Source organism: Oncorhynchus clarkii, chromosome 6 (genome assembly GCF_045791955.1).
Source record: "Oncorhynchus clarkii lewisi isolate Uvic-CL-2024 chromosome 6, UVic_Ocla_1.0, whole genome shotgun sequence".
NCBI classification, from domain to species: domain Eukaryota; kingdom Metazoa; phylum Chordata; class Actinopteri; order Salmoniformes; family Salmonidae; genus Oncorhynchus; species Oncorhynchus clarkii.
In genome coordinates, this window is record NC_092152.1 from 84,779,276 (window position 1) to 84,802,976 (window position 23,701).

At 49.1% G+C, this 23,701-nt stretch overlaps 1 protein-coding gene across 1 annotated transcript in view; it reads right to left on the reverse strand.

Moving 5' to 3' along the window:
• The window catches only part of LOC139411744 (palmitoyltransferase ZDHHC7-like), a 44,273-nt gene extending 21,032 nt beyond the window's left edge, over positions 1-23,241 (reverse strand). Inside the window, exons 1-4 of the mRNA XM_071158438.1 lie at positions 23,004-23,241; positions 21,652-21,777; positions 9,021-9,350; positions 3,921-4,045 (exon numbers count right to left, since the gene is read on the reverse strand). Coding sequence (XP_071014539.1) covers positions 3,921-4,045; positions 9,021-9,344 — 449 coding nt within the window. The 5' untranslated portion in view covers positions 9,345-9,350; positions 21,652-21,777; positions 23,004-23,241. The remainder of the gene's footprint in view (positions 1-3,920; positions 4,046-9,020; positions 9,351-21,651; positions 21,778-23,003) is intronic.
• Positions 23,242-23,701: the final 460 nt, after the last annotated feature.

The window sequence follows — 23,701 nt, forward strand, 5'->3', positions numbered from 1 at the left end:
TGGTGTTAACCAGTGTTAACCAGTGTTGAGATGGTGTTAACCAGTGTTAACCAGTGTTGAGATGGTGTTAACCAGTGTTGAGATGGTGTTAACCAGTGTTGAAATGGTGTTAACCAGTGTTGAGATGGTGTTAACCAGTGTTAACCAGTGTTGAGATGGTGTTAACCAGTGTTGAGATGGTGTTAACCAGTGTTGAGATGGTGTTAACCTGTGTTGAGATGGTGTTAACCTGTGTTGAGATGGTATTAACCAGTGTTAACCAGTGTTGAGATGGTGTTAACCAGTGTTGAGATGGTGTTAACCTGTGTTGAGATGGTATTAACCAGTGTTAACCAGTGTTGAGATGGTGTTAACCAGTGTTAACCAGTGTTGAGATGGTGTTAACCAGTGTTGAGATGGTGTTAACCAGTGTTGAGATGGTGTTAACCAGTGTTGAGATGGTGTTAACCAGTGTTGAGATAGTGTTAACCAGTGTTGAGATGGTGTTAACCAGTGTTGAGATGGTGTTAACCAGTGTTGAGATGGTGTTAACCAGTGTTGAGATGGTGTTAACCAGTGTTAACCAGTGTTGAGATGGTGTTAACCAGTGTTGAGATGGTGTTAACCAGTGTTGAGATGGTGTTAACCAGTGTTGAGATGGTATTAACCAGTGTTGAGATGGTGTTAACCAGTGTTGAGATGGTGTTAACCAGTGTTGAGATGGTGTTAACCAGTGTTGAGATGGTATTAACCAGTGTTGAGATGGTGTTAACCAGTGTTGAGATGGTGTTAACCAGTGTTAACCAGTGTTGAGATGGTGTTAACCAGTGTTGAGATGGTATTAACCAGTGTTGAGATGGTGTTAACCAGTGTTAACCAGTGTTGAGATGGTGTTAACCAGTGTTGAGATGGTGTTAACCAGTGTTAACCAGTGTTGAGATGGTGTTAACCAGTGTTAACCAGTGTTGAGATGGTGTTAACCAGTGTTGAGATGGTGTTAACCAGTGTTAACCAGTGTTGAGATGGTGTTAACCAGTGTTGAGATGGTGTTAACCAGTGTTGAGATAGTGTTAACCAGTGTTGAGATGGTGTTAACCAGTGTTGAGATGGTGTTAACCAGTGTTGAGATGGTGTTAACCAGTGTTGAGATGGTGTTAACCAGTGTTGAGATGGTGTTAACCAGTGTTGAGATGGTGTTAACCAGTGTTGAGATGGTGTTAACCAGTGTTGAGATGGTGTTAACCAGTGTTAAGATGGTGTGAGCCAGTTGGTTTGTCAGGCTCTTCCCTTACCTGCTGTGCTCTCTCTGTTACCTGTGTGTGTGTGTGTGTGTGTAGGCGTCAGCATGCTTTAGTGTGAACTCGGCTAGGTGAACCCTAGTGTTTTACTATGTTCTACATTGTAGAATAATAGTGAAGACATCAAAACTATGGAATAACACGTATGGAATCATGTGGTAACCCAAAAAAAGTGTTAAACAAGTCAAAGTATATTTTATATTTGAGATTCTTCAAAATAGCCACCCTTTGCACACTTTTTGCATTCTCTCAACCAGCCTCACCTGGAATGCTTTTCCAACAGTCTTGAATTAGATCCCAAATATGCTGAGCACTTATTGGCTGCTTTTCCTTCACTCTGCGGTCCAATTCATCCCAAACCATCTCAAATGGGTTGAGGTCAGGTGATTGTGGAGGCCAGGTCATCTGATGCAGCACTCCATCACTCTCCTTCTTGGTCAAATAGCCCTTACACAGCCTGGAGGTGTTGACCACACATGCGGAGATCATCCGTTCACCTACTCTGCATCTCACAGTCACATTGGTTGGAACCAAAAATCTCACATCAGACCAAAGGACAGATTTCCACCAGTCTAAATGTCCATTGCTCGTGTTACTTGGCCCAAGCAAGTCTCTTCTTCTTAATGGTCTCCATTAGTAGCGGTTTCTCCGCAGTAATTCAACCATGAAGGCCTGATTCACTCAGTCTCCTCTGAACAGTTGATGTTGAGATGTGTCTGTTATTTGAACTGAAGCATTTAAGTGGGCATCGATTTCTGAGGCTGGTAACTCTAATGAACTCATCCTCTGCAGCAGAGGGAACTCTGGGTTTCTCTTTCCTGTGGCGGTCCTCATGAGAGACAGTTCCATCATAGTTTTTGCGACTGCACTTGAAGAAACTTTAAAAGTTCTTGAAATGTTCCTTATTGATTGACCTTCATGTCTTAAAGTAATGATGGACGTTTCTCTTTGCTTATTTAAGCTGTTCTTGCCATAATATGGACTTGGTCTTTTATCAAATAGGGCTAACTTCTTCCCTACCTTGTCACAACACAACTGATTGGCTCAAACACATCAAGAAGGAAAGAAATTCCACAAATGAACTTTTAACAAGACACACCTGTTAATTGAAATAAATTCCAGGTGACTACCTAATGAAGCTGGTTGAGAGAATGCCAAGAGTGTGCAAAGCTGTCATCAGGCAAAGGCAAAGGGTGGCTTCTTTGAAGAATCTAAAATCTATTTTGATTTGTTTAACACATTTTTGGTTACTACATGATTCCATATGTGTTATTTCATAGTTTTGATGTCTTCACTATTAATCTACAATGTAGAAAATAGTAAAAAATAAAGAAAAACCCTGGAATGAGTAGGTGTTCTAGAACCCTGGAATGAGTAGGTGTTCTAGAACCCTGGAATGAGTAGGTGTTCTAGAACCCTGGAATGAGTAGGTGTTCTAAAACTGTTGACTGGTACTGTATGCACAAACTGTTTCGTCTGGGAAGCATGCGGACACCTTAAGCCACTGAGTATCCCTCACCTGCAGTATGTATCTATAGATAAATATACCATCTCTGTCATGGTGTCTACCTGTAGTGATGCTCTGTGGCTTGATGTGATACGTCTCTATAGAGATCTATACCATCTCTGTCATGGTGTCTACCTGCAGTGATGGGCCCTCTGTGGCTTGATGTGATACATATCTATAGATATCTATATCTTCTCTGTCATGGTGTCTACCTGCAGTGATGGGCCCTCTGTGGCTTGATGTGATACGTATCTATAGAGATCTATACCATCTCTGTCATGGTGTCTACCTGCAGTGATGGGCCCTCTGTGGCTTGATGTGATACATATCTATAGATATCTATATCTTCTCTGTCATGGTGTCTACCTGCAGTGATGAGCCCTCTGTGGCTTGATGTGATACGTCTCTATAGAGATCTATACCATCTCTGTCATGGTGTCTACCTGCAGTGATGAGCCCTCTGTGCCTTGATGTGATACGTCTCTATAGAGATCTATACCATCTCTGTCATGGTGTCTACCTGCAGTGATGAGCCCTCTGTGCCTTGATGTGATACGTCTCTATAGAGATCTATACCATCTCTGTCATGGTGTCTACCTGCAGTGATGAGCCCTCTGTGCCTTGATGTGATACGTCTCTATAGATATCTATACCATCTCTGTTATGGTGTCTACCTGCAGTGATGGGCCCTCTGTGCCTTGATGTGATACGTATCTATAGATAAATATACCATCTCTGTCATGGTGTCTACCTGCAGTGATGGGCCCTCTGTGGCTTGATGTGATACATATCTATAGATATTTATACCTTCTCTGTCATGGTGTCTACCTGCAGTGATGGGCCCTCTGTGGCTTGATGTGATACGTCTCTATAGACATCTATACCTTCTCTGTCATGGTGTCTACCTGCAGTGATGGGCCCTCTGTGGCTTGATGTGATACGTCTCTATAGAGATCTATACCATCTCTGTCATGGTGTCTACCTGCAGTGATGAGCCCTCTGTGGCTTGATGTGATACGTCTCTATAGACATCTATACCTTCTCTGTCATGGTGTCTACCTGCAGTGATGGGCCCTCTGTGGCTTGATGTGATACATATCTATAGATATCTATACCTTCTCTGTCATGGTGTCTACCTGCAGTGATGGGCCCTCTGTGGCTTGATGCTGCAACACTTGGGACATTTATAGATGACCTCTCCAGGTTTCAGCTGCAGACTGTCCATGTACTCTTTGGTGGCGTTGCCCTTAGGAACCGCCCCCTGACGGGAGGGGTCAGACCATCATCAGAATACGACGGACACAAACAGGCTTCTATATAGTCTTTACCCTGAGGAAACATCAATCTATATAGTCTTTCACCTGAGGAGAGGAAACATCAATCTATATAGTCTTTACCCTGAGGAAAGGAAACATCAATCAATCTACAGTGCCTTGCGAAAGTATTCGGCCCCCTTGAACTTTGCGACCTTTTGCCACATTTCAGGCTTCAAACATAAAGATATAAAACTGTATTTTTTTGTGAAGAATCAACAACAAGTGGGACACAATCATGAAGTGGAACGACATTTATTGGATATTTCAAACTTTTTTAACAAATCAAAAACTGAAAAATTGGGCGTGCAAAATTATTCAGCCCCCTTAAGTTAATACTTTGTACCGCCACCTTTTGCTGTGATTACAGCTGTAAGTCGCTTGGGGTATGTCTCTATCAGTTTTGCACATCGAGAGACTGAAATGTTTCCCCATTCCTCCTTGCAAAACAGCTCGAGCTCAGTGAGGTTGGATGGAGAGCATTTGTGAACAGCAGTTTTTAGTTCTTTCCACAGATTCTCGATTGGATTCAGGTCTGGACTTTGACTTGGCCATTCTAACACCTGGATATGTTTATTTTTGAACCATTCCATTGTAGATTTTGCTTTATGTTTTGGATCATTGTCTTGTTGGAAGACAAATCTCCGTCCCAGTCTCAGGTCTTTTGCAGACTCCATCAGGTTTTCTTCCAGAATGGTCCTGTATTTGGCTCCATCCATCTTCCCATCAATTTGAACCATCTTCCCTGTCCCTGCTGAAGAAAAGCAGGCCCAAACCATGATGCTGCCACCACCATGTTTGACAGTGGGGATGGTGTGTTCAGCTGTGTTGCTGTGTTTTACGCCAAACATAACGTTTTGCATTGTTGCCAAAAAGTTCAATTTTGGTTTCATCTGACCAGAGCACCTTCTTCCACATGTTTGGTGTGTCTCCCAGGTGGCTTGTGGCAAACTTTAAACTACACTTTTTATGGATATCTTTAAGAAATGGCTTTCTTCTTGCCACTCTTCCATAAAGGCCAGATTTGTGCAATATACGACTGATTGTTGTCCTATGGACAGAGTCTCCCACCTCAGCTGTAGATCTCTGCAGTTCATCCAGAGTGATCATGGGCCTCTTGGCTGCATCTCTGATCAGTCTTCTCCTTGTATGAGCTGAAAGTTTAGAGGGACGGCCAGGTCTTGGTAGATTTGCAGTGGTCTGATACTCCTTCCATTTCAATATTATCGCTTGCACAGTGCTCCTTGGGATGTTTAAAGCTTGGGAAATCTTTTTGTATCCAAATCCGGCTTTAAACTTCTTCACAACAGTATCTCGGACCTGCCTGGTGTGTTCCTTGTTCTTCATGATGCTCTCTGCGCTTTTAACGGACCTCTGAGACTATCACAGTGCAGGTGCATTTATACGGAGACTTGATTACACACCAGTGGATTGTATTTATCATCATTAGTCATTTAGGTCAACATTGGATCATTCAGAGATCCTCACTGAACTTCTGGAGAGAGTTTGCTGCACTGAAAGTAAAGGGGCTGAATAATTTTGCACGCCCAATTTTTCAGTTTTTGATTTGTTAAAAAAGTTTGAAATATCCAATAAATGTCGTTCCACTTCATGATTGTGTCCCACTTGTTGTTGATTCTTCACAAAAAAATACAGTTTTATATCTTTATGTTTGAAGCCTGAAATGTGGCAAAAGGTCGCAAAGTTCAAGGGGGCCGAATACTTTCGCAAGGCACTGTATATAGTCTTTACCCTGAGGAAACATCAATCTATATAGTCTTTACCCTGAGGAAACATCAATCTATATAGTCTTTACCCTGACTGACTAGTGCTGTAGGGACTGACTGACTGACTGACTAGTGCTGTAGGGACTGACTGACTAGTGCTGTAGGGACTGACTGACTGACTGACTAGTGCTGTAGGGACTGACTGACTGACTGACTGGTGCTGTAGGAACTGACTGACTGACTGACTAGTGCTGTAGGGACTGACTGACTGACTGGTGCTGTAGGGACTGACTGACTGACTGGTGCTGTAGGGACTGACTGACTGACTGGTGCTGTAGGGACTGACTGACTGACTGACTGACTGACTGACTGACTAGTGCTGTAGGGACTGACTGACTGACTGACTAGTGCTGTAGGGACTGACTGACTAGTGCTGTAGGGACTGACTGACTGACTGACTAGTGCTGTAGGGACTGACTGACTAGTGCTGTAGGGACTGACTGACTAGTGCTGTAGGGACTGACTGACTAGTGCTGTAGGGACTGACTGACTAGTGCTGTAGGGACTGACTGACTGACTGACTGACTAGTGCTGTAGGGACTGACTGGCATGTGAATGGAGAGGGGACCTGGAGAGTAGAGGTAGAGTAGTAGGGTAGGAGAAAGAGGAACTGAGCATTAACTGTTAAATGAGTCAGCGTTCAGTTACAACACTCCTTCCTTCTGCATGATGAAATTAATCCCTACAGCACTAGTCAGTCAGTCAGTCCCTACAGCACTAGTCAGTCAGTCAGTCCCTACAGCACTAGTCAGTCAGTCAGTCCCTACAGCACTAGTCAGTCAGTCAGTCCCTACAGCACTAGTCAGTCAGTCAGTCAGTCCCTACAGCACTAGTCAGTCAGACAGCCAGTCAGTCAGTCAGCCAGTCAGTCAGTCAGCCTCCTCACCCTGCCAGGAGACAGTCTCCTTCTCCCAGAGAGAGTCAGTCCCTGTCCTCCCTCCTCACTCTGCCAGGAGACAGTATCCTTCTCCCAGAGAGAGTCAGTCCCTGTCCTCCCTCCTCACCCTGCCAGGAGACAGTCTCCTTCTCCCAGAGAGAGTAAGTACCTGTCCTCCCTCCTCACCCTGCCAGGAGACAGTCTCCTTCTCCCAGAGAGCAGGGAGAGTCACCCCCCCCCCGTCCTCACCCTGCCAGGAGACAGTCTCCTTCTCCCAGAGAGCAGGGAGAGTCACCCCCCCGTCCTCACCCTGCCAGGAGACAGTCTCCTTCTCCCAGAGAGCAGGGAGAGTCGCCCCCTCGTCCTCACCCTGCCAGGAGACAGTCTCTTTCTCCCAGAGAGAGTCAGTCCCTGTCCTCCCTCCTCACCCTGCCAGGAGACAGTCTCCTTCTCCCAGTGAGCAGGGAGAGTCACCCCCCCGTCCTCACCCTGCCAGGAGACAGTCTCCTTCTCCCAGAGAGCAGGGAGAGTCACCCCCTCGTCCTCAGAGACAGACGTCTCATCGTTCTGAGGTGCGATGCCAGGGCCATGACAGCCAGGAAGTTGACAACCACTTCAATGACCAGAGCCTCCCACCGCCTTGCCTCTCTCTCTCTCCTCCCACCGCCTTGCCTCTCTCTCGCTCCTCCCACCGCCTGGTCTTTCTCTCTCCTTCCTTCCCACCGCCTTGCCTCTCTCTCTCTCCTCCCACCGCCTTGCCTCTCTCTCGCTCCTCCCACCGCCTGGTCTTTCTCTCTCCTTCCTTCCTTCCCACCGCCTTGCCTCTCTCTCTCTCCTCCCACCGCCTTGCCTCTCTCTCCTCCCACCGCCTTGTCTCTCTCTCTCCTTCCTTCCCACCGCCTGGTCTCTCTCTCTCCTCCCACCGCCTGGTCCCTCTCTCTCCTTCCTTCCTACCGCCTGGTCTCTCTCTCTCCTTCCTTCCTACCGCCTGGTCTCTCTCTCTCTCCTCCCACCGCCTGGTCTCTCTCTCTCTCCTCCCACCGCCTGGTCTCTCTCTCTCTCCTCCCACCGCCTGGTCTCTCTCTCTCTCTCTCTCTCCTCCCACCGCCTGGTCTCTCTCTCTCTCTCTCTCCTCCCACCGCCTGGTTTCTCTCTCTCTCTCCTCCCACCGCCTTGTCTCTCTCTCTCCTTCCTACCGCCTGGTCTCTCTCTCTCTCTCCTCCCATCGCCTGGTCTCTCTCTCTCTCTCTCTCTCTCTCTCTCTCTCTCTCTCTCTCTCTCCTCCCACCCCCTGGTCTCTCTCTCTCTCTCTCTCCTCCCACCGCCTGGTCTCTCTCTCTCTCTCTCTCCTCCCACCGCCTGGTCTCTCTCTCTCGCTCGCTCCTCCCACCGCCTGGTCTCTCTCTCTCTCTCCTCCCACCGCCTGGTCTCTCTCTCTCTCTCTCTCCTCCCACCGCCTGGTCTCTCTCTCTCTCTCTCCTCCCACCGCCTGGTCTCTCTCTCTCTCTCTCTCTCCTTCCTACCGCCTGGTCTCTCTCTCTCTCTCCTCCCACCGCCTGGTCTCTCTCTCTCTCTCTCTCTCTCTCTCTCTCTCTCCTCCCACCGCCTGGTCTCTCTCTCTCTCTCCTCCCACCGCCTGGTCTCTCTCTCTCTCCTTCCTTCCCACCGCCTGGTCGGTCGGTCGGTCGGTCGGGGGCTCTCTCTCTCTCTCCCTCTCCCCCTCCCCCTCCCTCCCCACCGCCTGGTCTCTCTCCCCACCGCCTGGTCTCTCCTCCCCCCGTCTTGTCTCACCTTCCTCCCCCCGTCTTGTCTCACCTTCCTCCCCCCCGTCTTGTCTCACCTTCCTCCCCCCCGTCTTGTCTCACCTTCCTCCCCCCCGTCTTGTCTCACCTTCCTCCCCCCCGTCTTGTCTCTCTTCCTCCCCCCGTCTTGTCTCTCCTTCCTCCCCCCGTCTTGTCTCTCCTTCCTCCCCCCCGTCTTGTCTCTCCTTCCTCCCCCCCGTCTTGTCTCTCCTTCCTCCCCCCCGTCTTGTCTCTCCTTCCTCCCCCCCGTCTTGTCTCACCTTCCTCCCCCCCGTCTTGTCTCACCTTCCTCCCCCCCGTCTTGTCTCACCTTCCTCCCCCCCGTCTTGTCTCACCTTCCTCCCCCCCGTCTTGTCTCACCTTCCTCCCCCCCGTCTTGTCTCTCATCCCTCCCCAGGTCTTGTCTCTCATCCCTCCCCTTCCGTCTGCTCCCTCCCCACCCCCTCCAACTTCTTACCGGGTCTGACAGCATGGCCCGTAGATGCGAGGCCAGCGCCATGACGACCAGGAAGTTAAACAGTGCTCCGTTGATCACGGAGTACCACAAGCTCTTGTTTGGCAGCAGCATCACCAGATTGACCACAAAGTCAGCGTAGAGCACCAACAACCATGTCACCACACCACAGACTATACCACAGCCGTCCTGGATAAACCACAGGCCGTCCTGGTCAGCCGGAGGATACAGAGGACCAGCTCCTGCCCCAGCCTCAGGGTCATCGTCAGCTGACAGCAGGGGTTGGTGCTGCTCTGTGTCACGCTGCCGGTGGCCTGAAGACTGCATCCTGCACTGGAAGGAAGGGGAGACAGAGATGGAGAGAAGGCATCAGAAATAGTCATTTACCAAAAGTCTATTTCACAGCTCCACAAAATAGCGTTCCACCCTTGCTGTGCTGTCAAGTCCATTAATGACAGGACCACAGGCAAACTATTGGACTTTATTTGGACTGAATGTGGTAGAATCTTTGAATAAATCATTCTGAAGCTTCTCTCTGTCTCCCCTAAAACTTCAGTCATACACCCAGAGGTGAGTCAACCTTGACCTCTCAACTCCCAAAGCACAGGGCCAAGTTAGAGCCCTGCTGCCTGGTTCTGCTGACCAGCGCCTGCTGCCTGGTTCTGCTGACCAGCGCCTGCTTACTGCCTGCTGCCTGGTTCCGCTGACCAGCACCTGCTGCCTGGTTCCACTGACCAGCGCCTGCTTACTGTCTGCTGCCTGGTTCTGCTGACCAGCGCCTGCTTACTGCCTGGTTCCGCTGACCAGCGCCTGCTGCCTGGTTCCACTGACCAGCGCCTGCTTACTGCCTGCTGCCTGGTTCCACTGACCAGCGCCTGCTTACTGCCTGCTGCCTGGTTCCACTGACCAGCGCCTGCTTACTGCCTGCTGCCTGGTTCCACTGACCAGCGCCTGCTTACTGCCTGCTGCCTGGTTCCACTGACCAGCGCCTGCTTACTGCCTGCTGCCTGGTTCTGCTGACCAGCGCCTGCTTACTGCCTGGTTCTGCTGACCAGCACCTGCTTACTGCCTGGTTCCGCTGACCAGCGCCTGCTGCCTGGTTCCACTGACCAGCGCCTGCTTACTGTCTGCTGCCTGGTTCTGCTGACCAGCGCCTGCTGCCTGGTTCCGCTGACCAGCGCCTGCTGCCTGGTTCCACTGACCAGCGCCTGGTTACTGTCTGCTGCCTGGTTCCGCTGACAGTAAGGGTCATCGCATTATGTCCATCAGTGTAGAGGCTATAAAGCATTATGTCCATCAGTGTAGAGGCTATAAAGCATTATGTCCATCAGTGTAGAGGTTATAAAGCATTATGTCCATCAGTCTAGAGGCTATAAAGCATTATGTCCATCAGTGTAGAGGCTATAAAGCATTATGTCCATCAGTCTAGAGGCTATAAAGCATTATGTCCATCAGTTCCAAGCCCTACTGCCTTCATCTCCCTGTATCCTTCCACCCCAGTCTCTTATGGAGCACAGCTCTGTCCGTCTGTCTCCTGTCTAAATGGGTCAGACTGTGGAACAGTCCCTGAACAACCAGCCAGCCAGGAGACCCAGCTTCTTAGTCACCACTAACTGGGTCTCTCTCACCCGTAAAGCAACGTTAGAGATCAGAGTGAGACATTCTCCCTAACAGAGACAGTCCCACTCCAATACCAAATAATCTGAAAAGGCACTAACACACTACTGTAAAGCCCATGTTGATAATATGAATCTGTAAAGCAGATAGAATAGAACCAAGATTGACACCTGGTACCTGGTACCCATTACTACCACACAGGAATAGAACCAGGAATCAACCTGGTAGCTGGTACCATCACTACAACACAGGAATAGAACCAACCTGACACCTGGTACCATCACTACCACACAGGAATAGAACCAGGAATCAACCTGGTAGCTGGTACCATCACTACCACACAGGAATAGAACCAGGAATCAACCTGGTAGCTGGTACCATCACTACCACACAGGAATAGACCCAAGAATCAACCTGGTACCATCACTACCACACAGGAATAGAACCAAGAATCAACCTGACACCTGGTACCATCACTACAACACAGGAATAGAACCAAGAATCAACCTGGTACCATCACTACCACACAGGAATAGAACCAAGCATCAACCTGGTACCATCACTACAACACAGGAATAGGCCAGGAATCAACCTGGTACCTGGTACCATCACTACAACACAGGAATAGAACCAAGAATCAACCTGGTACCATCACTACAACACAGGAATAGAACCAAGAATCAATCTGACACCTGGTACCATCACTACCACACAGGAATAGAACCAAGAATCAACCTGGTACCTGGTACCCATCACTACCACACAAGAATAGAACCAACCTGACACCTGGTACCGTCACTACCACACAGGAATAGAACCAAGAATCAACCTGGTACCTGGTACCCATCACTACCACACAGGAATAGAACCAACCTGACACCTGGTACCATCACTACCACACAGGAATAGAACCAACCTGGTACCATCACTACAACACAGGAATAGAACCAACCTGGTACCATCACTACAACACAGGAATAGAACCAACCTGGTACCATCACTACAACACAGGAATAGAACCAACCTGGTACCATCACTACAACACAGGAATAGAACCAACCTGGTACCATCACTACCACACAGGAATAGAACCAACCTGGTACCATCACTACCACACAGGAATAGAACCAACCTGGTACCATCACTACCACACAGGAATAGAACCAACCTGGTACCATCACTACCACACAGGAATAGAACCAACCTGGTACCATCACTACCACACAGGAATAGAACCAATAATCAACCTGGTACCTGGTACCATCACAACCACACAGGAATAGAACCAAGTATCACACCTGGCACCATCACTACCACACAGGAATAGAACCAAGAATCAAGCTGGTACCTGGTACCATCACTACAACACAGGAATAGAACCAAGAATCAACCTGGTACCATCACAACAACACAGGAATAGAACCAAGAATCAATCTGACACCTGGTACCATCACTACAACACAGGAATAGACCCAGGAATCAACCTGGTACCTGGTACCATCACTACAACACAGGAATAGAACTAACCTGACACCTGGTACCATCACTACAACACAGGAATAGACCAGGAATCAACCTGGTACCATCACTACAACACAGGAATAGAACCAAGAATCAACCTGGTACCATCACTACCACACAGGAATAGAACCAAGAATCAACCTGGTACCTGGTACCATCACTACAACACAGGAATAGAACCAAGAATCAACCTGGTACCATCACTACAACACAGGAATAGACCAGGAATCAACCTGGTACCTGGTACCATCACTACAACACAGGAATAGAACCAATAATCAACCTGGTACCATCACTACCACACAGGAATAGAACCAAGAATCAATCTGACACCTGGTACCATCACTACCACACAGGAATAGAACCAAGAATCAACCTGGTACCTGGTACCCATCACTACCACACAGGAATAGAACCAACCTGACACCTGGTACCGTCACTACCACACAGGAATAGAACCAAGAATCAACCTGGTACCTGGTACCCATCACTACCACACAGGAATAGAACCAACCTGACACCTGGTACCGTCACTACCACACAGGAATAGAACCAAGAATCAACCTGGTACCTGGTACCCATCACTACCACACAGGAATAGAACCAACCTGACACCTGGTACCATCACTACCACACAGGAATAGAACCAAGAATCAACCTGGTACCATCACTACCACACAGGAATAGAACCAACCTGACACCTGGTACCATCACTACAACATAGGAATAGAACCAACCTGTCACCTGGTACCATCACTACCACACAGGAATAGAACCAAGAATCTAAGTGTCTCAGGACTTTCAGCGAGACCCCTATCGTGGTCATTTGACTGGCCATACCACGTGGGCACGAGGCCCCCCGAGGCCCATTGGACTGGCCTATCCATGTGGGCACAAGGCCCCCGAGGCCTATTAAGGCGGGGCCATTTGACTGGCCTATCCATGTGGGCACGAGGCCCCCCGAGGCCCATTAAGGAGGGGCCATTTGACTGGCCTATCCATGTGGGCACGAGGCCCCCCGAGGCCATTTGACTTGCCTATCCATGTGGGCACGAGCCCCCCCGAGGCCTATTAAGGCTGTCTCCTATCCCCACCACCCCTGTTTTACCTTGTACTGCCCAGCCAGCTGTCTCCTATCCCCACCACCCCTGTTTTACCTTGTAATGCCCAGCCAGCTGTCTCCTATCCCCACCACCCCTGTTTTATCACCACCCCTGTTTTACCTTGTACTGCCCAGCCAGCTGCCTCCTATCCCCACCACCCCTGTTTAACCTTGTACTGCCCAGCCAGCTGTCTCCTATCCCCACCACCCCTGTTTTACCTTGTACTGCCCAGCCAGCTGTCTCCTATCCCCACCACCCCTGTTTTACCTTGTACTGCCCAGCCAGCTGTCTCCTATCCCCACCACCCCTGTTTTACCTTGTACTGCCCAGCCAGCTGTCTCCTATCCCCACCACCCCTGTTTTACCTTGTACTGCCCAGCCAGCTGTCTCCTATCCCCACCACCCCTGTTTTACCTTGTACTGCCCAGCCAGCTGTCTCCTATCCCCACCACCCCTGTTTTACCTTGTACTGCCCAGCCAGCTGTCTCCTATCCCCACCACCCCTGTTTTACCTTGTACTGCCCAGCCAGCTGTCTCCTATCCCCACCACCCCTGTTTAACCTTGTACTGCCCAGCCAGCTGTCTCCTATCCCCACCACCCCTGTTTTACCTTGTACTGCCCAGCCAGCTGTCTCCTATCCCCACCACCCCTGTTTTACCTTGTACTGCCCAGCCAGCTGTCTCCTATCCCCACCACCCCTGTTTTACCTTGTAATGCCCAGCCAGCTGTCTCCTATCCCCACCACCCCTGTTTTATCACCACCCCTGTTTTACCTTGTACTGCCCAGCCAGCTGTCTCCTATCCCCACCACCCCTGTTTAACCTTGTACTGCCCAGCCAGCTGTCTCCTATCCCCACCACCCCTGTTTTACCTTGTACTGCCCAGCCAGCTGTCTCCTATCCCCACCACCCCTGTTTTACCTTGTACTGCCCAGCCAGCTGTCTCCTATCCCCACCACCCCTGTTTTACCTTGTACTGCCCAGCCAGCTGTCTCCTATCCCCACCACCCCTGTTTTACCTTGTACTGCCCAGCCAGCTGTCTCCTATCCCCACCACCCCTGTTTTACCTTGTACTGCCCAGCCAGCTGTCTCCTATCCCCACCACCCCTGTTTTACCTTGTACTGCCCAGCCAGCTGTCTCCTATCCCCACCACCCCTGTTTTACCTTGTACTGCCCAGCCAGCTGTCTCCTGTCCCCACCACCCCTGTTTTACCTTGTACTGCCCAGCCAGCTGTCTCCTATCCCCACCACCCCTGTTTTACCTTGTACTGCCCAGCCAGCTGTCTCCTATCCCCACCACCCCTGTTTTACCTTGTAGGTCTCCCTTCAGCCACATCAAGACTAGACCAGCTGCCCAGCGAGCTTCTTGATGACATCTACACTGGCTTGGTGAAACACGGTAAGTCATGTTTCAGAACAATGACAGCATATATAGGCCTAGCCTAGTGTCAGTACAGGTCACCACAGCAACAACTAGCCTAGTGTCAGTACAGGTCACCACAACAACAACTAGGCTAGTGTCAGTACAGGTCACCACAGCAACAACTAGGCCAGTGTCAGTACAGGTCACCACAACAACAACTAGCCTAGTGTCAGTGCAGGTCACAACAACAACTAGCCTAGTGTCAGTACAGGTCACCACAACAACAACTAGCCTAGTGTCAGTACAGGTCACCACAACAACAACTAGGCTAGTGTCAGTACAGGTCACCACAGCAACAACTAGGCCAGTGTCAGTACAGGTCACCACAACAACAACTAGCCTAGTGTCAGTGCAGGTCACAACAACAACTAGCCTAGTGTCAGTACAGGTCACAACAACAACTAGCCTAGTGTCAGTGCAGGTCACCACAACAACAACTAGCCTAGTGTCAGTGCAGGTCACCACAGCAACAACTAGCCTAGTGTCAATGCAGGTCACCACAGCAACAACTAGCCTAGTTTCAGTGTTGGTCACCACAGCAACAACATCTACTATCACAACTATATGTGGGTTAAGTACAGCCTAGGTATCTAACCTCGTCAGAGCATCACCCCTAGTACAGCCTAGGTATCTGACCTCGTCAGAGCATCACCCCTAGTACAGCCTAGGTATCTGACCTCGTCAGAGCATCACCCCTAGTACAGCCTAGGTATCTAACCTCGTCAGAGCATCACCCCTAGTACAGCCTAGGTATCTGACCTCGTCAGAGCATCACCCCTAGTACAGCCTAGGTATCTGACCTCGTCAGAGCATCACCCCTAGTACAGCCTAGGTTTCTGACCTCGTCAGAGCATCACCCCTAGTACAGCCTAGATTTCTGACCTCGTCAGAGCATCACCCATAGTACAGCCTAGGTATCTGACCTCGTCAGAGCATCACCCATAGTACAGCCTAGGTATCTGACCTCGTCAGAACATCGCCCCTAGTACAGCCTAGGTATCTGACCTCGTCAGAACATCGCCCCTAGTACAGCCTAGGTATCTGACCTCGTCAGAGCATCACCCCTAGTACAGCCTAGGTATCTGACCTCGTCAGAGCATCACCCATAGTACAGCCTAGGTATCTGACCTCGTCAGAACATCACCCCTAGTACAGCCTAGGTATCTGACCTCGTCAGAACATCACCCCTAGTACAGCCTAGGTATCTGACCTCGTCAGAGCATCACCCCTAGTACAGTCTAGGTATCTGACCTCGTCAGAGCATCACCCCTAGTACAGTCTAGGTATCTGACCTCATCAGAGCATCGCCCCTAGTACAGCCTAGGTATCTGACCTCATCAGAGCATCACCCCTAGCACAGCCTAGATATCTGACCTCGTCAGAGCATCACCCCTAGTACAGCCTAGGTTTCTGACCTCGTCAGAGCATCACCCCTAGTACAGCCTAGGTACCTGACCTCGTCAGAGCATCACCCATAGTACAGCCTAGGTATCTGACCTCGTCAAAACATCGCCCCTAGTACAGCCTAGGTATCTGACCTCGTCAGAACATCACCCCTAGTACAGCCTAGGTATCTGACCTCATCAGAGCATCACCCCTAGTACAGCCTAGGTATCTGACCTCATCAGAGCATCACCCCTAGTACAGCCTAGGTATCTGACCTCGTCAGAGCATCACCCCTAGTACAGCCTAGGTATCTGACCTCGTCAGAGCATCACCCCTCGTAAAGCCTAGGTATCTGACCTTGTCAGAGCATCACCCATAGTACAGCCTAGGTATCTGACCTCGTCAGAACATCGCCCCTAGTACAGCCTAGGTATCTGACCTCGTCAGAACATCGCCCCTAGTACAGCCTAGGTATCTGACCTCGTCAGAGCATCACCCCTAGTACAGTCTAGGTATCTGACCTCATCAGAGCATCACCCCTAGTACAGCCTAGGTATCTGACCTCGTCAGAGCATCACCCCTAGCACAGCTTAGGTATCTGACCTCGTCAGAGCATCACCCCTAGTACAGCCTAGGTTTCTGACCTCGTCAGAGCATCACCCCTAGTACAGCCTAGGTACCTGACCTCGTCAGAGCATCACCCATAGTACAGCCTAGGTATCTGACCTCGTCAAAACATCGCCCCTAGTACAGCCTAGGTATCTGACCTCGTCAGAACATCACCCCTAGTACAGCCTAGGTATCTGACCTCGTCAGAGCATCAGCCCTAGTACAGTCTAGGTATCTGACCTCGTCAGAGCATCAGCCCTAGTACAGTCTAGGTATCTGACCTCATCAGAGCATCACCCCTAGTACAGCCTAGGTATCTGACCTCATCAGAGCGTCACCCCTAGTACAGCCTAGGTATCTGACCTCATCAGAGCATCACCCCTAGTACAGCCTAGGTATCTGACCTCGTCAGAGCATCACCCCTAGTACAGCCTAGGTATCTGACCTCGTCAGAGCATCACCCCTCGTAAAGCCTAGGTATCTGACCTTGTCAGAGCATCACCCCTAGTAAAGCCTAGGTATCTGACCTCATCAGAGCATCACCCCTAGCACAGCCTAGGTATCTGACCTCGTCAGAGCATCACCCCTAGCACAGCCTAGGTATCTGACCTCGTCAGAGCATCACCCCTAGTACAGCCTAGGTATCTGACCTCGTCAGAGCATCACGCCTAGTACAGCCTAGGTATCTGACCTCGTCAGAGCATCACCCCTAGTACAGCCTAGGTATCTGACCTCGTCAGAGCATCACCCCTAGTACAGATCATTTGGTAAGTCAGTCTGGATAAGAGCGTCTGCTTAATGACTAAAATGTAGACATCACTAATTGGTCTTAATGCGAAGTGTCGATGTTACTAAACTCCCCGTTCAACCAGAGGTCTCTTCACAGTTCAGACACTCATCGGGTACAAGACATTCAACCAGAGGTCTCTTCACAGTTCAGACACTCATCGGGTACAAGACATTCAACCAGAGGTCTCTTCACAGTTCAGACACTCATCCGTACAAGACATTCAACCAGAGGTCTCTTCACAGTTCAGACACTCATCCGTACAAGACATTCAACCAGGGAAACACACTGTACTAAATCGAGCCATGACTACATGGAACTCTCTGGTAACCCAGGTAACTCAAGGTACCAAATATAACCAGATAAAATAAGACCGTACTGCACATAGGGCTGTGACTCTTCACAGTCCCATTGCATACATATTAACACTGTGTGATGTATTAGACCTAGATATTGTGTGTGTGTACTAACATGTAGACTGTGTGATGTATTAGACCTAGATATTGTGTGTGTACTAACATGTAGACTGTGTGATGTATTAGACCTAGATATTGTGTGTGTGTACTAACATGTAGACTGTGTGATGTATTAGACCTAGATATTGTGTGTGTGTACTAACATGTAGACTGTGTGATGTATTAGACCTAGATATTGTGTGTGTGGACTAACATGTAGACTGTGTGATGTATTAGACCTAGATATTGTGTGTGTGTACTAACATGTAGACTGTGTGATGTTTTAGACCTAGATATTGTGTGTGTGTGGACTAACATGTAGACTGTGTGATGTATTAGACCTAGATATTGTGTGTGTGGACTAGCATGTAGACTGTGTGATGTTTTAGACCTAGATATTGTGTGTGTGGACTAACATGTAGACTGTGTGATGTTTTAGATGTATTCCAGTCCTTGTCTAATAACTACTCCTCTCCTATGCATCATGTCATGTTTAATGTGGATCCTTGGAAGAGTAACTGATGCTTTTGCAGTGGCTAATGGGGATCCTGATAAATACCAACACCAAATGATCTGGGCTACAGGTTACCCTCTACATGACTGTAGTAGACAGACACCAGACCTGGGCTACAGGTTACCCCCTAACTGTAGTAGACAGACACCAGACCTGGGCTACAGGTTACCCCCTACATAACTGTAGTAGACAGACACCAGACCTGGGCTACAGGTTACCCCCTAACTGTAGTAGACAGACACCAGACCTGGGCTACAGGTTACCCCCTACATAACTGTAGTAGACAGACACCAGACCTGGGCTACAGGTTACCCCCTAACTGTAGTAGACAGACACCAGACCTGGGCTACAGGTTACCCCCTAACTGTAGTAGACAGCACCAGACCTGGGCTACAGGTTACCCCCTAACTGTAGTAGACAGACACCAGACCTGGGCTACAGGTTACCCTCTACATAACTGACAGACACCAGACCTGGGATACAGGTTACTCCCTTACTGTAGTAGACAGACACCAGACCTGGGCTACAGGTTACCCCCTACATAACTGTAGTAGACAGACACCAGACCTGGGCTACAGGTTACCCCCTAACTGTAGTAGACAGACACCAGACCTGGGCTACAGGTTACCCCATAACTGTAGTAGACAGCACCAGACCTGGGCTACAGGTTACCCCCTATATAACTGTAGTAGACAGACACCAGACCTGGGCTACAGGTTACCCCCTAACTGTAGTAGACAGACACCAGACCTGGGCTACAGGTTACCCTCTACATAACTGTAGTAGACAGACACCAGACCTGGGCTACAGGTTACCCTCTACATAACTGACAGACACCTGACCTGGGCTACAGGTTACCCTCTACATAACTGTAGTAGACAGACACCAGACCTGGGCTACAGGTTACCCCCTATATAACTGTAGTAGACAGACACCAGACCTGGACTACAGGTTACCCCCTACATAACTGTAGTAGACAGACACCAGACCTGGGCTACAGGTTACCCCCTAACTGTAGTAGACAGACACCAGACCTGGGCTACAGGTTACCCCCTATATAACTGTAGTAGACAGACACCAGACCTGGGCTACAGGTTACCCCCTACATAACTGTAGTAGACAGACACCAGACCTGGGCTACAGGTTACCCCCTACATAACTGTAGTAGACAGACACCAGACCTGGGCTACAGGTTACCCCATAACTGTAGTAGACAGACACCAGACCAGGGCTACAGGTTACCCTCTACATAACTGTAGTAGACAGACACCAGACCTGGGCTACAGGTTACCCTCTACATAACTGACAGACACCAGACCTGGGCTACAGGTTACCCCCTACATAACTGTAGTAGACAGACACCAGACCTGGGCTACAGGTTACCCCCTACATAACTGTAGTAGACAGACACCAGACCTGGGCTACAGGTTACCCCCTAACTGTAGTAGACAGACACCAGACCTGGGCTACAGGTTACCCTCTACATAACTGTAGTAGACAGACACCAGACCTGGGCTACAGGTTACCCCCTATATAACTGTAGTAGACAGACACCAGACCTGGGCTACAGGTTACCCCCTAACTGTAGTAGACAGACACCAGACCTGGGCTACAGGTTACCCTCTACATAACTGTAGTCGACAGACACCAGACCTGGGCTACAGGTTACCCTCTACATAACTGTAGTAGACAGACACCAGACCTGGGCTACAGGTTACCCCCTATATAACTGTAGTAGACAGACACCAGACCTGGGCTACAGGTTACCCCTTACATAACTGTAGTAGACAGACACCAGACCTGGGCTACAGGGTACCCCCTACATAACTGTATTAGACAGACACCAGACCTGGGCTACAGGTTACCCCCTAACTGTAGTAGACAGACACCAGACCTGGGCTACAGGTTACCCCCTAACTGTAGTAGACAGACACCAGACCTGGGCTACAGGTTACCCTCTACATAACTGTAGTAGACAGACACCAGACCTGGGCTACAGGTTACCCCCTACATAACTGTAGTAGACAGACACCAGACCTGGGCTACAGGTTACCCCCTACATAACTGACAGACACCAGACCTGGGCTACAGGTTACCCCTTACATAACTGTAGTAGACAGACACCAGACCTGGGCTACAGGTTACCCCCTACATAACTGTAGTAGACAGACACCAGACCTGGGCTACAGGTTACCCCCTAACTGTAGTAGACAGACACCAGACCTGGGCTACAGGTTACCCTCTACATAACTGTAGTAGACAGACACCAGACCTGGGCTACAGGTTACCCCCTATATAACTGTAGTAGACAGACACCAGACCTGGGCTACAGGTTACCCCCTAACTGTAGTAGACAGACACCAGACCTGGGCTACAGGTTACCCTCTACATAACTGTAGTAGACAGACACCAGACCTGGGCTACAGGTTACCCTCTACATAACTGTAGTAGACAGACACCAGACCTGGGCTACAGGTTACCCCCTATATAACTGTAGTAGACAGACACCAGACCTGGGCTACAGGTTACCCCCTACATAACTGTAGTAGACAGACAGACACCAGACCTGGGCTACAGGTTACCCCCTACATAACTGTAGTAGACAGACACCAGACCTGGGCTACAGGTTACCCCCTAACTGTAGTAGACAGACACCAGACCTGGGCTACAGGTTACCCCTACATAACTGACAGACACCAGACCTGGGCTACAGGTTACCCCCTATATAACTGTAGTAGACAGACACCAGACCTGGGCTACAGGTTACCCCCTACATAACTGACAGACACCAGACCTGGGCTACAGGTTACCCCCTACATAACTGTAGTAGACAGACACCAGACCTGGGCTACAGGTTACCCCCTAACTGTAGTAGACAGACACCAGACCTGGGCTACAGGAGGCCCTAGCCTACAGGAAGCCCTAGCCTACAGAAGGCCCTAGCCTACAGGAAGCCCTAGCCTACAGGAGGCCCTAGCCTACAGGAGGCCCTAGCCTACAGGAGGCCCTAGCCTACAGGAAGCCCTAGCCTACAGGAAGCCCTAGCCTACAGGAAGCCCTAGCCTACCGGAAGCCCTAGCCTACCGGAAGCCCTAGCCTACAGGAAGCCCTAGCCTACAGGAAGCCCTAGCGTCTGTCTGTATGGTGTGTAGAACTAGTAGTATTTAAACTAGGTCTAATAGCCGTCTCTACAACACACTAACCATATGTAACTCACCTCACAGTGTCCCCTTCACAATGACATTGAATTCTACTGTCTGTCTACTCCTCTCCTCTGGTCTGCTGTGTTGTGGTGGAGCAGGGGAACATGGTTGGCTACAAGACCTCATCCAGGCCCAAATACCTGCGCAGACACACACCATGTTAGACCACGAGCCACGGAAGTGTGTCAGCAATGTGAGGTGGTGGAGTGCCAAGTGTGTGTGTGTGTGTGTGTGTATTCCCACAGATGCAACCCAGATCTGCACACCGGGCGTCTATCCCTTCCACAACAGCATATTTCCCTAATGGGGACACAAACACACATGTGGCTATGTAGCTTTCTCCCACACCCCTGTCTGGATGTACAAACACATTAAACTACTTGAGCCTAAAGGCCAAATGTGTCATTTGTGTATAATGTGGTCCAGGCCAGGTTTAATGTTAACTAGGCTGAGCATTTAGACGCCAAGAGTCACAATGAGCTTGCCCTGAATAACATAGTGTGCGTCCCAAATGACACTATAAAAGGGAATGGTGAGCCTTTTAGGATGCTGTCATGTCTAGGTGCAGCTATCCACACAACAAAGATTAGAGAAACAGCACAACCGTGGCTGTAGTATCGGTTATCATTCAGCCAAGCTCCACCTTCCTCTGCAGTTGAGGAAACTCACTCATCTCCTAATAGTCGGGTCTGGTATGTTGTCTACAAAGCCTGGCTACGGTCACACCCATACACTCTTTAAATAGCCTAGACTAGCAGGCTGTTACATGCAGTGATTGTCATAACCTGTCACTGACTACTCACACATGCCACATTGTTCTGATCCAGTCCACATCGTCTCTTTGGTTTACTGTGTTACGGGAAGAACACCGGTCATATCTGATCTACTAGCAATTCATTTGATCACTACTTTCTGAGGAATATGTATTATTGTTTCTTTAGTAGCTAACGTTACTAGTAACTCATGGTGTGAAACATGATTATTCCCCACAACAACATTTGCCAAATCTGTTTGAGCGACAGACACACAACAGCGGGTGTCTAAACCGATTAAAATGGTCAAATACATTAGCTAAGCTAGCTACAATGATTAACTACAGCAAATCATTCAAACAAATAAGAAAGTAATCACTCTTCACGAGTCGTGATTAACGTTAGTTAGCATTGACAACATGTTACACCGGTTGTTATTTTTGCCCTAATTGACCAACAGTTGTTTCTAACTAAATCAACGCTAGCTAGCCAGTTAGCATAACAACACCAACATATGTTTATAAGATGTTTGTATCTGTGACAACACTGCCAATTCTGTTAGCATAGCTAAGCTCATTGGCCAAACCAACTTAACGTTATCTGTCGCTTCTTACCACAATGTTCCTTGTTCGAGACCAGACGTGGATTTATGTCGTCGGTTACATTTTTATACGGTGTATTATTTTCATCCCAAAGAAAGCCACAAACAACCACCATCTCCTCTCTCTCTGTTTCTCTCTCTATGTTTCTCTCTCACACACACCAACAGCTGGATAAATTACTTCCGGGTTTAGCTTTTTCCTGATTGGGCGTTTTAGCAAAGCTGATTTATGGTCAAACTGGTTTCTGCATTGTCCGTACAAGTATTTACGGTGATGCGTCTCTGCAGATGCGTTATTGCCTTTCGCAGAGCCAGAAATATAACGAGACAGATATTTCACCGGATGTATAAATGTGAAGCATCCGCTTGGGGGTTTCCCCAGTGGCCGGTAGTGGGAGAAGATGGAAAGAGATGGATTTTGGCCGAAATTCTGCAAATGTTCTCATCGATGAAACATTTAATTATCAATACAGTTTTCTGTTCCCAAAACTTAAATCTGTTACGAACAGAGTGGACTAAGTTGTGTAGACCTTACCCTTTGCCAACATTTAAAAAAAACATTTGCGTTGTTTCGAAGGGGCACATGGGCAAATTGAGATTTTGAACACACGCACTTCACAGAGTAGTTGTTCCCTAACGGAAATATGTAAATATTTCCTAGAACGAGCAAATAGGATCTCGTTGCGTCGTTCTTGGCTCTGCCCCTCCTTG